Raw genomic sequence first — 15,068 nt, forward strand, 5'->3', positions numbered from 1 at the left:
GTGAAATATTCTAAACTCAGGCATCTGCCTCGGGTCTGCCTTACCAGCCGATAGGGATGTAAATTCTTTTCCCTTTGTCCAGGCAATCCCTCAAGGGCTGAAAGAACAAGAAAGAGGCAGTGCATCAAAGTGACGTCAAGCTATTTTTATGTGTGTCTAGGTGTCTCTAAGGCCCGCAGCACACTAATATCTAAGCACCTTTATGCTGTGCCAGGTAAATGAAGTTATCCTTGGAAAAGGCATAACACACAGCAATTTTCATCATCTAAGCGCTTTTTGAGAATGAGTTTGGTAAACACCTATGTGCCTATGTAACCCACTGAACTTGGGTGATCCGGTGGTGCTAACATGGACTCAGCCCTGTAGGTCTAAATCCGTGGTTCTCAGTCTCTCTGTCTATTTACCACTGTGCACCGCATCTAGTACTACCTGTATGACCCTGAGGATGTCACATGGGCCACAGCTCTGTGCAGATTGGGCTGCAAGTGACCTGCGGGCTGCAGTTGAGAACCTGCACAGAAGTGGTTCTAAGTCTGTGGATCCCCAGATCCACTATGCTTTTCATTGCATGTGGAAAGTGGTATCATTGGTAATACAGTGTGTTTGTCCTTCTTCCACAGCTCAGCCCCTCTTTCCTGCTACCATGAGGTTAGGACTCTGAGGATATGTTTGGCAAGGAGAGAACAGAGCCAGGCAACACTACCCAGGGAGGACTTCCCATAGTTAAGAACTGCAGAAACTTGCCAGAGAGTTTAACACTGGTCCGACTGGCCTCAGCTTCACATGGTGAGATCATTATGCCCAGCTTTGGGAGCATTTCTTTGGTGCATGGAGCCAGCCATGCTGCCAAAGGAGAGTTGGCTGCCACCAGCAATGCAGAGAGACATTATGACAAGGTGGCCTCAGGCTCTGTGTACTTGTAACTAGTTTGAGATGCAAATAGAAGATCTTGGGCATGTGCCAGCAGCATTTAAGCCCAGCAGGGTCATGTGGTTAAGGTGGCTCCAGGGTAATGGAGTACAAACAGGTAACCAGGTAAGTCACTTTGGGTGTGAATGACACACTCTGGGATAGCAGTCGGAGGGCGAACAGAATGGTTGTGGGTACAGTAGAATGGGGATGCCCTGATATAACTCCCACCAAAATAGTGAAGTTGCTTCCATAGAGGCTTAATTTTTTTGAAATAAGGTGCAAGATAAACAGATTAAGACCAGTTTCAGAGTAGCAGCCGTGTTAGTCTGTATCCACAAAAAGAAAAGGAGGACTTGTGGCACCTTAGAGACTAACAAATTTGAGCATAAGCTTTCGTGAGATACAGATATAAGACCTTTTGTGTGTGGACACAAGACATTTCCTGTGCCAGAACAAAGGGAAGTTAAACTGGTTTAACTTTCTCACTAGACAAGCCCTGGCTCTTCTGCTTTGTATGTGTGCAACACGGGCAGGGTGGGAAAAATCATTAACTTTCCTTTTGCTTTCTAAATAGCTGCAGCCTTCTTTCTCATCTTGTGCCAGAGCTAGTAAAAGAGAACTCCAGGGTTTTACCTCCATGTATGGGGCTCATTAAAGCCCAGCTGCAGGTCATTGAAGCTAGGAGGAAAGATCAGTGTTACCCAATAAAAGGAGGTCTTACAGAGGTTGTTCCAGGAAGGAGGGAATTGGTCTGTTTGCTTCTGGCTATTTGAACCTGGCTAGCCCAGCTGTGGCTAATAAAGTCAGAGGTTCAGCAATTCCCAGAGTGCAAAATCTAAGCCAGTCTGGGGCTTTCAAAGTACGGAAAGCCTTTGTAACAGCAGCTGGCAAAGAGCTGGTGATTCACCATCAGGTTAGTGGGAGACCCCCTACTGCTGTGTGTTTCTCAATTGTTTTCTTTCCATTTATATTGGAATGTATGAACTTAAAAAAATTGCAGACTTCTTAGAAATAAACACGCCCACCCATCCAGTTGGCTTGTGTTAGGTGCCTATGCTATGACTGGGATTGGGGGTTCTTGGGGTTTGATCTTGTGGAGACCTACTGCCTTCCAATTTTCACATGTCCTCTCTGTGTGAGCAGTTGCTGGGGTGGGAGCGACTGTGGCTAGATGCTTGTGATATATGTGGAGACCGTTTCTCTGCAGTTACCTTTGGTGGAAGGAGCACTGCGGGTCAGAGAAATGAATCAGAACATGCAGGCTGCACTGGCTGATGAGTAAAATGACTCACAGATTCATAGATACTAAGGTCAGAAGGGACCATTCTGATCATCTAGTCCGACCTCCTGCGCAACGCAGGCCACAGAATCTCACCCACCCACTCCTATGAAAAATCTCACCTATGTCTGAGCTATTGAAGTCCTCAATACTTATCACTTGGGAAAGTGATTGATAATTTTTACCTTTGTGTCTCCTCTGCGACATCCTTCTAAACAGTACAGCAGTGAGCAAAATCACAAGTAGAACCAGCAGGATGCATGGTGTCAGGATATGGAGGACTGGGTCTGTTGTACTTTAAAAGCAAGAGAAAAAGAGAGTCTGTTTTTACCCTGCTTGATACTTGCACTTTGTTTAGGTAGCATTTTAATCAAAGAGCTCATTGCCTTTGACTGAGATGTGTGAGTATTACCTCCATTTTGCAGAGAGAGAAACTGAGGCATGGAAGTTTAGTGATCATCTCCAATGTGCTACAGTGAGATAGTGGAAGAGCTGGGAACAGACTGTGGATCTCCTAACTCTCTACCTTACAGTCTAAGTGCTAGTCCCTTGACTTCAGCCGCCAGTTAATTTTTTACATTTACATTCCTAATGCTCAGTGAAGGATTCAGTGATGGGTTCAGATGGGAACTGGCAGCCAGTGAAGTGTGTGCTTTGTTTTGTGTCTAGAAAACCTCTGGGTGCCATTGCCTGTGGCCTCAGCCCCTGGAGGCATGTGACGAGGGCAGTCTCAGCTTTCATTTTTAAAAAAGTCTCCAGCCCTCCTGCTTGCCGAGAAAGGCTTGCTGATGTGACCTGAGTATAGCAGTGAAAATAGATCTGAACTGCCCCATGCATATCAATGAAGAGCTCACTTCAAGAGCCTCTGTTCTGCAGGGCCCTGCCTACTGCATGCCCCCCAGCAGAGAACTCTGTATGCTGCAGGAGAAGAGCACAGTGAGTCCCTCCTGAGCAGTTACAACCTGGTTGCTGGGATGCTGCCCCCTCCCCTACCCATGTGGGGAAGGTGACTTCTCATGCAACCTTGATCCTCTCAAGGGGAGGGGATAAGTGGGGTCCTATGCTACTTCCCCTGCTGCTCCAGCTTCCAGGTGGAGGTGGTTCAGGGCTGGTCTGGGAGGGGGCAGGCAGCTGTGGGGTCCTGTGTTGTGGTGTCAGTGAGGCTCCGATTGCTTTAATCTAGCCCTGACTTCAATGCTGCTGCTTCAGACCAAAGATGTGAGTTCATGTGCCTCCAATCGGGTTTCGTGCTGCCTTCCGGCAGACCCTGAATGGTATTTGTCCTAGACTCAGGGTATGTCTACACTGGCAGAATTATATCACTGGCAGTTACTGTGCCGCTCAGAGAGCGCTGAAGGGAAACTGCTGTTGTGTGTTGACACTGTCAGTTGCCAGTGCAATAGCGTGTTCACACCTGCAGCGGTATTCGGAGTGGTACACTCCGGGCAGCTACCCACAGAGCATCTCTTCCTCTTCTGCTGCTAAGAGTTGTGGGAAGGTGGAGGAGATCGTGGGGTCCTGTCCCAATGCCCCGTGATTCATTGCTTCGCATCCCAGCAATCCCTGTGCTTCTGTGTGCATTTGGCGCCTTCTTTCAATGGTTTGTGTACTGCGCGCTCTGTCTCTTCAGGCTGCAGGAATGGATCCTGCACTGTTGACCAATATGCTGCTCGCTCTCACTAACATGTCATGAGTGGCAGTGGAGTCGTTCCTTAAACTACAAAGGTAAGAGGAGTTCGACACTGATCTCGCCACGCGTAGTAGCTACGACATGGGATTGATTGTGGCATTCATGGAGGTGCTGACCACAGTGGAACGCTGCTTTTGGGCTCGGAAACAAGCACTGAGTGGTGGGATCACATAGTGATGCATGTCTGGGATGATGAGCAGTGGCTGCAGAATTTCCGGATGAGGAAAGCCACATTCATGGGACTGTGTGATGAGCTCGCCCCAGCCCTGTGGCACAAGGACACAAAAACAAGAGCTGCCCTGCTGTTGCACTGTGGAAGCTGGCTACTCCAGACTGCTAGCGATCAGTCGCTAACCAGTTCGGAGTGGGAAAGTTGACCATTGGTCTTGTGTTTGATGGAAGTGTGCTGGGCTATTAATCACATCCTGTTCTGAAAGACAGTGACTCTGGGCAACGTGCATGACCTTGTGGATGTCTTTGCAAAATGGGCTTCCCTAACTGCGGTGATAGATGGCGCACACATTCCAATTCTGTTACCAGACCACCTAGACACCAAGTACATTAATCAGAAGGGGTATTTCTCTATGGTTCCCCAGGCGGTTGTGGATCACCAGAGGCATTTCACGGACTTTAACTCAGGCTGGCCCGGAAAGGTGCACGACACACGCATTTTTCGGAACACTGGCCTGTTTAAGAAGCTGCAAGCAGGGATTTTCTTCCCAAACCAGAAGATCACCATAGGGGAAGTCGAAATGCCCATTGTGATCCTGGGAGACCCCGTCTACCCCTTAATACAGTGGCTTCCCAGTGAATCTATACACTGGGAACCTTGACAGCAGCAAGGAGCTGTTCAACAAGCTGAGCAAGTGCAGAATGACTGAGCTTTTGGTCATTTAAAGGCCTGCTGGTGCTGCCTATATGGGAGGCTGGACCCGGCTGATAGCTGCATGCTGTACACTCCATGTGTGATGGGAAGGGTGAAAGCTTCACTCAGGGCTGGACCGCTGAGACTCAGCACCTGGAAGCTGAATTTGAACAGCTAGAGACCAGGGCTATTAGAGAGGCGCACTGCGGGGCCATAAGGATCAGAGATGCCTTGAGGCAGCAATTTGAAGCTGAAAGCCACTAATAATTTTTGCTGTGCTCGGGGGGAGTGCAGTACTTGTAATGTTAGGAGGTGATGGTGATTGATGCAGACGATGCACTGTGAAGGTTTAAGAAATCTGCCTGCTACTTTGCAGGGCTCTGTTCGCTTTCAATGAATGGAATAAAGATGGCTAAAACCGAAACAATTCTTTTATTATAAAACAACAACTGGAGAAGAGAGACAACAAAAAAACACATTGGCACTGAGGGGGATGGGGAAAGAGAGGGCCCCAGGAGAGGTGGGGTCCAGGGACAGTTAAAGATTTGTGTATGTCCAGGTATCATATGTAGCCTTATCCTCTGGAGTACAGTGCAGCGGGTACCGTTCTTCAGCAGGGCTAACCTGCAGAGGGACGGGTGTTGAGTGCAGTGGGTACTGTGAGTCCAGAGGGCTGGACTGTGATGGGGCAGGAGTGGAATGCAGTGGGTAGAGGCTGGAGCCAGGAGGTTGATAAGAGTGTGTTGGCGGTGTCTGGGGGATGCATGGGAAAGATTTTTGTGACAGTGGATGCAGGGGAGGGTGGGCACAGAGCTGCTTGGTTTGCAGTGCTAGTAGCGCCTGGAGCGTGTCCCCTTGGCGCTCCATAATGTTTAAGAGCCGCTCCGTGGCTTTGTTCTGGAGTGCCATGTTCTCCTTTTAGTCCCTCTTCTCGCTGTCCTGCCACTCCTTCAATTCTTATTTTTCAGTCATGGAGTGCATCATGACATCATGCAGAAAGTCCTCTTCAGTTTTTTTGTGGCCACTTTCCAATACTGCTAAGCAAGCGATAATAAAGAGGGAGGCTGGGCTCCCAAGGTCATGTCTGTGAAGCCAAAATGCAACATTTTACAGAAGCAGTATTGTTTGCAACACACACACCACTGATTCAGTGATTTAAAACACAGCCACTATTCACATGTCTGTCACTAACTGGCTGATCCCAGGCAAGCACACACAAGCTACAAGACCCCCAAAATGGTGAGTAACCGCAGGGGCAGGGGAAATCAGTGTTCCAGGACTATACTGTACACCAGGCACGTGGCTCTTGGGGAGAGCCAGCACTGTAGGGGGGGCCTTATAATAATTTCTGTCCCCACATTTTCCCCAGGTTGTGTTTATTATGGAAGAAATCTTGCTGAGGGTGAGCAGGGAATCAAGGGAGGGTCTTCTCCAAGACTGTGGCTTCCACCCTGGCCCTTATATGGCTTGCCTGTGTGCAGCAATGGTGTCTTCTACCCCCCCGCCCCCATGACGGCAGAGTGGCACAGGAAAATTACCTTTAATGGGCCAAGAAACAAAGCAGCTCTGCCAAAGAACCTGTGGCAGTGGATTGCCCAGTATCTCCATGAGAGTTTCCTGGAGATCTCTAAGGCAGATTCCCGTGAAGCGAGGGAGACAATCAACGCCCTGTTCCTCCACTCAGACTAGGCATGTGGTGGTACACGCATCATACAGACAGAAGCCTGCTTTCTGCAACCCTCCTGCCTCCAACAACTCACGTCAGCAATTCCCAAAATCAAAGCTACTTACCAGGGGCTGCCTCTCCTGTTTGCGCTTCACCAAGCTCCAACCGCTGTGACTGGCTAGCCTCTTCCGGGGTAGAGAAGAGCTCCTGGCTGCATGCATCTCTGACCTCCAAGTTGTCCTCTGCCTCTGGGTCCCCCTCCCCTTCCACATCCACATCCAAGATTTCCTCCTCCTGTCTTGATCCATAATTGACTGGCATGTGAGCCATCAAAGTATCCACAGTGGCCTTTGCAATGGAGTTGGGGTCGCCACCGAGTATCGTGTCCAGCTCTTTGTAGAACTGGCAGCTCGTGGACGCAGCACCGGAGCAGCGGTTTGCCTCCTGCACCTTGTGGTAGGCATTCCGCAGCTCCTTCGCTTTGACCCTGCACTGGAGTGTGTCCAGAGGTGAAAGTAAGCCAGTACAGTCCCTACTGGCAAGAGTCGATACATAGCTGACCATACTGGCAGAGGGCAGCTTCCCCAGGCCAGTGATTTAAAGGGCCCGGGGCTCCTGGCAGCTGCCAGAGCCCCACTGCCAGAGCCCTTGGGCAGCGGCAGCAGCTGGGAGCTCCAGGGCTCTGGCGGCGATTTAAAGGGCCCAGGGCTCCCAGCTGCCACTACCACAGCCAGAGCCTCGGGCCCTTTAAATCTCAATTTAAAGGGCCTGGAGATTTAAAGGCCCGCCCTTACAGGTTGAGCCCCCCTGCTTTCCGGTTGAGGCCCTTCCTCCCTGCTCAGGCCTCTGGCGTACCGGTAAGTCCTTTAGGTTACTTTCAACCCGAGCATGTGCTGGACATGGCCCCTTTCTGTCATGCATTGTGAAATCTGTCCGTAGGTATCATAATTTCTACAGCTGGAGTATAGCTGGGACTTGACAGCTTCCTCTCCCCAAATGCCGATGAGGTCTAGCAGCTCGGCATTGCTCCAAGCTGGGGATTTCCTGGTGCATGGAGCAGGTGTGGCCACCTAGAAAGATGCACTGAGAATACTGCACATGTCACCGAGCAAACAGGAAGGGGACTTGCAAAATTCCCAAGGAATTTAAATTTACGGGGTGGGGCTCACGGTTGGTCACCTGAGGGCAGGGCAGTAGAGTTCAAACCAATGACCAGAGATGTGAGAACAGGCATTGTGAGACACCTCCCAAAGGCCAATCGCAGCACTCTAATCGACCAGGGTGTCTACACTGGCACCGCGGCATTGTAGCCCCAGTGCAGAAAGCTGCACGCCTCTCGTTGGCGTGGTTTTTATTTTTTTTAACAGCGCTGCAACTGTGCAGTTTCTGCGCACTAAGTGGCTTGGCAGTGTGGACACCTCTGGAGTTACACCGCAGAAAGCTACTTTACTGCACAGAAACTTGCCAGTGTAGACAAGGCCTCAGATGCTATTGGAGTTGAGCTTGTCTCTAAACCTCCAGGACTATGGGTGTCGTCTACAGGGCCATGTAGAAACCCCGGCTGTGCCAGAATGCTCCATGAAACGGGCTCCCCCACAGTGCCCTTTGGTCAGGGGCTGTGGGTCTTGAACCCTGGTCCACAGGACTCTTAAAAGCCAATATGTTCCAATGTGCCACCAGAACGCAAACCTGAACTTAGACTGAGGACTCTAGTCCTGGGATCTGAGTAAGAAAATGCAGAGGGTCCTGACTCGTTCCCTGCTTCTATTTAAACTGAGCAGAGGTCCAGGAAATGGTCTGTGCAACTTTGTTTTTCCATGCTTAGGCTCGCCTCCCCTGGGCTACCAACTCCTGGTGCCTGCCTCTAACATCCTGACCTGGCATACCCCATGAGCCTGGGCCTCTGGTCTGTCTTGGACTCTGATCTTCTCAGAACATCTGACTCTTGGTCTGACCTCTGGCCTATCTCAGGTACAGGTCTCCTGGTATCCAGACCTGGCCTGGCTCCTGCTCTGATCACTAGGTCAGACTGCCCACGTCCTGGTAATGACCCCTTTAGAACGTGCTTGGACACTCACCCTGCAGGAGGGTTGCTGCTGTGAATGGTGGAGCTTGATTCAGCCACTTCAGGGGCAGTCCCTCTGAAAGGAGACTCAGTGGAGGCCACGTGAACTGTTGTGTCTCTCGTTGGTGCTGGTGGCGGTGAGGCAGGAACAGCTGTAAACAGGCAGACTTAGCTGTATTAACGGCCTTCTGATTTTTTGCAGACTATTTTGACTTCATATTAACTGAGCTTGTACCTGCCTTTGTTTTCAGGGTATTGAACACCCTGTTTATGCATTTGCTGGATGACTCCTATTAATAATACCTAGCTCTTACATAGCTGTGATGTCTGGCGCTTTGGTTTTAACCCTGTGGGTCTACTTATATCTCCTGGTTTATTTCTTGTGAACTGAAACTGCAAATAGCTAGTAAAGGTTTAGAAAGATGAAGCTTGGTTTCCTGTGCAGTGGTGGCTGCCCTGTCCCATCTCCTTACAAATATAGTATTCACAGCCTGACCACGAAGCACGCAAAGCTCCAATTAACTTGTAACAAGAGTTTGACATTCAGCAAAAATATCCCAGCTCAGGGTGGACACGGCCAAGTTGCTACTGCCCATGTGTAACTTAAACATTCTGTTTTACAAGTATTGTTACTATGCTCTCTATCTGCCAGCTGTTTCTGGCCTCCCCTATTCTTCCCTACGCCATCCTAGCCTAGGTCACTATTCTTTCTCCCACACCAATCTCTGGCACGTATTTATACTGAAACATGGGAATTGTCGTACTGGATCAAATCAGTGGTCCATGTAGATGTGCTTCTGACAGTGGCCGCTACTTTAGAGGAAGAGGCAAGAGTCCCATAATGTAGGGAAAAATCTGCGCATTGGGGACACTTCTTCCAGCTCCCCTCAGTTGGTGGTTGGCTCTTGCCCTGAAGCAGGAGGGTTTATATCCCTTATACACTTCTCTTTAGTTTAGGCCTGGTCTAAACACACTGTTGCGCTGATTTAACTACACGTGACTTAAAACCAATTTAGTTAAACTGGTACAACTTTGTGCTTGGACGCTCCAAGACCCCAGGTTTAAAATTGTAAGCTGAACTGATAAAAACATCTTCAGACTGGTCTACGTACAAACGTGCTCTGCAATAATTACAGCTGGTTACAGTTCACACGCCTTGTTCCAGCATAAGTCTGTGTGCAGACCCTTTGGAATAAGTGTCCTTAAATTTGACTTAAGCCAGTAAAAATCAAAAAAGACTCATGCAGAAACTTACCTGGAAGAACATTCACTTTCACAGAGAACATGAGATCCACTCCCAGTCTGTCTATTCCACACCAGTAAGTCCCAGAATCTCCCTCTGTGAGGTTTTTCATGGTCACTATGAATGTGCAGAAAGTGTGAATGTCTTTGATGGATACTCTGTTGCTCTCCACCTTTGCCTCTGACCCTGTCGTAACAACTATGAGGCAGGATGTCCAAGTTGTTCCTCTGCACCAGTATTTAATATAATTCTCATAGCCTCTGCCATACCAACACTGTACAGTGAGCTCTCCGCCCTGGGGACCTCTTGCCTCCTGAGGGGCAATCAAAGCCCAACATCCTACAAAAAAAAATCCAGAAAGAAATGGAGATAAGAACATAAGACCAGCCAGATTGGGTCAAACCAAAGGTCCATCTAGCTCAATATCCTGTCTTCAGACAGTGGCCAATGCCAAACCCTTCAGAGGGGGATGAACAGAACAGATGGATAAAAACTGGCCATCAATAAGTTTAGGCTTGAAATTAGATGAAGGTTTCTATCCATCAGAGGAGTGTAGTTCTGAACAGCTTTCCAAGGGGAGTAGAAGGGGCAAAAACCTGAGCTTGATAACTTTTATGGAGGGGATGACAAGACTGCCTATAATAGTATGTAGCTGATTCTGCAACAGCTATTAGCAAATATCTCCAATGGCTGGAGATGGGACACTAGATGGGGAGGGCTCTGAGTTACTACAGCAAATTCTTTCCCAGGTGTCTGACTGGTGGGTCTTGCCCACATGCTCAGGGTCTAACTGATCACCATAATGGGGTTGGGAAGAAATTTTCCCCTGGATCAGAATGGCAGAGTCTCTGGAGGGGTTGTTTTGTTTTGTTTTTTGCCTGCCTCTGCACCATGGGGCACAGATCACTTGTAGGTTTAAACTAGTGTGAATGGTGGATTCTGTATAACTGGAAGTCTTTAAACAATTATTTGAGGATTTAGTAACTCAGCCAGAGGTTATGGGTCTATTACAGGAGTGGATGGCTGACGTTCTGTGGCCTGCAATGTGCAGGTTAGACTATACGATCATTATGGTCTCTTCTGGCCTTAAAGTCTGAGTCTATAAGAACAAGGCAATTTTTTGACTGATCCATCCTGTCATCCCAGCCCAGCTTCTGGAAGTCATAGATTTAGGGACACCTAAAGCATTGGGTTGCATCTCTGACCATCTTGGCTAATAGCCATTGATGGACCTAGCCTCCATGAAGTTATTAAATTCTTTTTTTGATCCCAGTTATATTTTTGGCCTTCACAACATCCCCGGCAATGAGTTCCACAGGTTGATCTGTGCATTGTGTGAACAAGTACTTCCTTATGTTTGTTTTAAAACTGCTATCTATTGATTTCATTGAATGACCCCAGGTTCTTGTATTTATATAAAGGAGTAAATAACACATCCCTATTCTTACACATAGCCCTTAGTCACCTCCTTTCTAAGATGAACAGTCACTATCTTTTTAATCTCTCCTTGTCTGGAAGCTGTTCCCTAATCATTTTTGTTGCCCTTCTCTGTCCTTTCCAAATCTAATATACGTTTTGAGATGGGGTGACCAGACCTGCAAACAATATTGAAGGTGTGAGAGTACCAGGGATCCCTATAGTGGCATTATGTTATTTTCTGACTTATTATCTATCCCTTTCCTAATGGTTCCTAACATTTCGGTTAGCTTTTTTTGACTGCTACTGCACATTGAGCAGATGTTTTCAGAGAACTGTCACAATGACTCCAAGATCTTTCTTGCATGGTAACTGCTAACAGTAACCCCATTGTTTTGTGTATATAATTGGGATTATGTTTTCCAATGTGCATTACTTTGCATTTGTCAACATTGAATTTCATCTGCTATTTTGTTGCCCAGTTTTGTGAGATCCCTTTATAGCTCTTCACAGTGTGCTTTGGACTTAACTATCCTGAATAATTTTATATCGCCTGCAAACTTTGCCATCTCATTGTTTACCCCTTTTTCCAGATCACTTCTGGATATGTTGAACAGCACTGGTCCCAGTACAGATCCTATCTCCACTGTGAAAGATGTTTGTTCCTATCCTTTTTCCTATCTTTTAACAGTTACTGATCCATAAGAGGACCTTCGCTCTTAACCCATGACTGCTTACTTTGCTTGAGGGACCTTGTCAAAGGCTTTCTGAAAGTCCACGTACATTATATCTGTTAGATCACCCTTGTCCATGTGCTTGTTGACTTAGAGGATGAGGCATGATTTTCCTTTACAAAAACTGTGACTCTTCCCCAACATATTGTGTTCATATGTGTGTCTAATTCTGTTCTTTACTGTAGTTTCAACCAATTTGCCTGGTACTGAAGTTAGGCTTATTGGCCTGTAATTGCCAGGATCGCTCTGGAGGCTGTTTTAAAAAAAATCTGTGTCATATTGGCTATCTACCAGTCATCTGTTACTGAGGCTGATTTAAGCTATAGGTTACATATCATAGTTGGTAGTTCTGCAATTTCACATTTGAGTTCCTTCAGAACTCTTGGGTGAATGCCATCTGGTCCTGGTGACTTATTACTGTTCATCAATATTTTCCAAAACCTCCTCTATTGACCCCTCAATCTGGGACCATTCCTCAGATTTGTGACCTAAAAAGAATGGCTTAGGTGTGGGAATCTCCCTCGCATCCTCTGCAGTGAAGATTGTTGCAAAGAATTCATTCAGCTTCTCTGCAACGGCCTGGTCTTCCTTGAGTGCTGCTTTAGCACCTCGATCATCCAGCAGCCCAATAATTAATAATTTTTGGTTTTGGTAGCAGAGAAGTTTTATAAATAGCATCAGGATGAGGAAACAATCTGACTGGCTAGCAGTACTGTCTGCATCTTTACAATCGGACAGTTCAGAACTAGTTAGCTGCATCTTCCTATCTTGTGTAGATTCCCATATATCAAAAGAAAACACTGGCTTGGCTGTCCGAAAACAGACTAAATGTTTTCCTTTTGGGAATTTTTTTTCCCTTCTCACTTTTGTGGAGGAGATTGGATCATCTATAAGACCTTCCTCCTGCAGCCCTACCTAAACAACTTCTCTGAAATGAACTAATAACCTGCGCTTTTTAGTTCCAAAGTGCTTTGTTAAATCTCTCGCCTTCCCCCCCCCACACACACACCCCTCAGCTAGGATAGTGACACAAACATTCTCTAGCGTCTTTGCTCCACTTTCCCACACCTTTATTGTTTTAAAAAAAAAAAATTGATCAATGGCAGGGAATGGAAAAACACCAGTGCACCCTTTAACGTAATAATTGTAAGATGTGCTGACATTATATTATTTAAATCTAAAGAAATAAAATGCTAAATAAAGATGCCTCTTCAAGGCCTAACACATCATTAATAATAAGATCGCAACCAGCATTAAAGTTATCACCAGGAATTCGGCGAGCCACCTACCTAACAAATTCCTTCAATGTGCGGTAAGTATTAGAAACCTAGAGAGGGGAGGGGGACACTTCTTCCCTTAAGGATCAGATTGCTGTTAGTCAGAAGTGTTGCTACTGCTGTGACAGGTCTGAGCATGGAGAGGAAAGCCCATTACTACACAGCCACCAGGACAGATGATAGAAGGAGGGGAACCAGGTTGTTCAACAGGGCTTTGTTACGTCCATGTTGCACAGAAGAAGATAAAATGAATAAGAAACAAATACAGACAATTTTTAAACATCTACTCCTAATGTTTGTAAGACATCCAACAATGAGCATCAAAAAATCTGTGTCTTCTCACTAAAGTGAGGCCAAGACTTCGCAAAAGAGTCGTGATTTTTGAGTACCCCATTTGCAACCCCTTTAAAGAGTTCTGAATTTTCAAAAAGTGCTGAGCACCCACTCCTCACACTTCCTGAACGAGGTGGGGGGAGGGGGTTCAAGATACTCAAAATCACTAGTGACTTTATATAACCTTGGGCTGAATTCTCAAACATCCGCACAGACCAATTTGGAAGACAACTCACTAGCTACCCCAGCTGACTGTGTTACCCAAGCTAATCTCCAAATCGGAAATTCCTAGCCAATGCTGTACCCAAAGGCAATACTCCTCAACCAAAGTACTTTCACAGAAGTGAACATGTTCATTTATAATCAAGGGAAATGCCTTTCTGTCCTCTAACAATGTTTCCAGTCCTTTTTATCATTGTGCTAGACTGCAGGCAAACATTTTTTATGACCAAACAATATTTCAGCAGGTGAGTAAACCTAATAGCTCCAAAATAATTTTTCTAATGGTATATCCCAAGGTGCATATGCACACTGGTTGTATGCATTAGGGACAGAACTGCTATCAGTCACATTGCTAACAATAGATTATCAGCCCAGCAAAGTGCATGAAGCTTAGAGTAGGGAAGAGGTATTAATGCCACAGTTCAAAGCTCCTGACCTTTTTCAGCAGCAGGCAAGCATGGAAATATTCTAAGATCTTTGGCAAGCAAGTATTAACATTTTATGGTACCTGGGTGTTTCCAAACCACTTAGATCACTTTCAAAAATGCTACACAGTCTACAGCCGATCAAAGGGCAGATTTTACAAAGGTATTTCACCAAGTAAAGATGTAGCTAGATACCTAGTGGGGTTTACAAAAGTGCCTAATGTGACTCTAGGTGCTTAGGCTGCTTATGTGTTTTTTGTGAACCCCACTAAGTGACTAACAGTGATTTAGGAGCCTAAGTCCTGTTGACTTTCAATGAGACTTTGGCACTTAGATTAAGTCACTTAGCAACCAGAGTCCCATTTGCAAAGTTACTGTAGCAGTATTGAAAACTTTCCCTTAACGCTTCAGCTCTTCAATTAAAAACAGTTTCCAGGTGGAGTTCTGCAGTTTGGGTTCCTACCTGGAAACTGCTTCTGGGAATTTATTCTTTAGCCAAAATGTTCTAATGTGTGTGTTGAAAATTAGGAATCTAAATGCAGGTTTAAATTTGGGTATGTGGGTTTGAAACCATTGCCTTTGTTCCAACCGTCCCTTCCTAGTCATATCCTCCTCCCACCGATATTGATGACAAAAATCCTGTAGCAGGATTCTTAGCATTTGCCCTCATTCCACTGACCCCTAAAGAACTCCTCCTCACCTGGGAAAACAATCCAGCCCCAGCCAGGGAAAATTCTCATTGTCCTGGTTCCTTCTCCGAGCAGCAGAACACCAAAGGGAAAGTAACGCACTCTGCAATAAGTTGAGTTTTCTGTGTGGTACTAGGCCAACCAGGACCACCTTTCTCCTCTATAGGCTACAGTAAAAGCATGACCCCTTATGGACAATTATTTAATTTTAGTTTTATGATTTCCTGTTTTTTGACTGCTTCGCTCTCTTCT

At 46.6% G+C, this 15,068-nt stretch overlaps 1 protein-coding gene across 2 annotated transcripts in view; it reads right to left on the minus strand.

The window, feature by feature from the left end:
• LOC119842989 (CMRF35-like molecule 7) overlaps positions 1 to 15,068 on the minus strand; it is a 29,603-nt gene that overhangs the window by 1,761 nt on the left and 12,774 nt on the right. Inside the window, exons 1-5 of one of the 2 annotated variants that reach the window (XM_043496420.1) lie at positions 14,828 to 14,973; positions 9,733 to 10,059; positions 8,491 to 8,629; positions 2,377 to 2,486; positions 45 to 97 (exon numbers count right to left, since the gene is read on the minus strand). In XM_043496420.1, coding sequence (XP_043352355.1) covers positions 45 to 97; positions 2,377 to 2,486; positions 8,491 to 8,629; positions 9,733 to 10,059; positions 14,828 to 14,867 — 669 coding nt within the window. In that variant the 5' untranslated portion in view covers positions 14,868 to 14,973. Of the gene's footprint in view, positions 1 to 44; positions 98 to 2,376; positions 2,487 to 8,490; positions 8,630 to 9,732; positions 10,060 to 14,827; positions 14,974 to 15,068 lie in introns of those variants that run through there. The other variant, XM_038371875.2, reaches the window with a different exon arrangement.

The sequence above is a fragment of the Dermochelys coriacea genome, chromosome 14 (assembly GCF_009764565.3).
Source record: "Dermochelys coriacea isolate rDerCor1 chromosome 14, rDerCor1.pri.v4, whole genome shotgun sequence".
NCBI classification, from domain to species: domain Eukaryota; kingdom Metazoa; phylum Chordata; order Testudines; family Dermochelyidae; genus Dermochelys; species Dermochelys coriacea.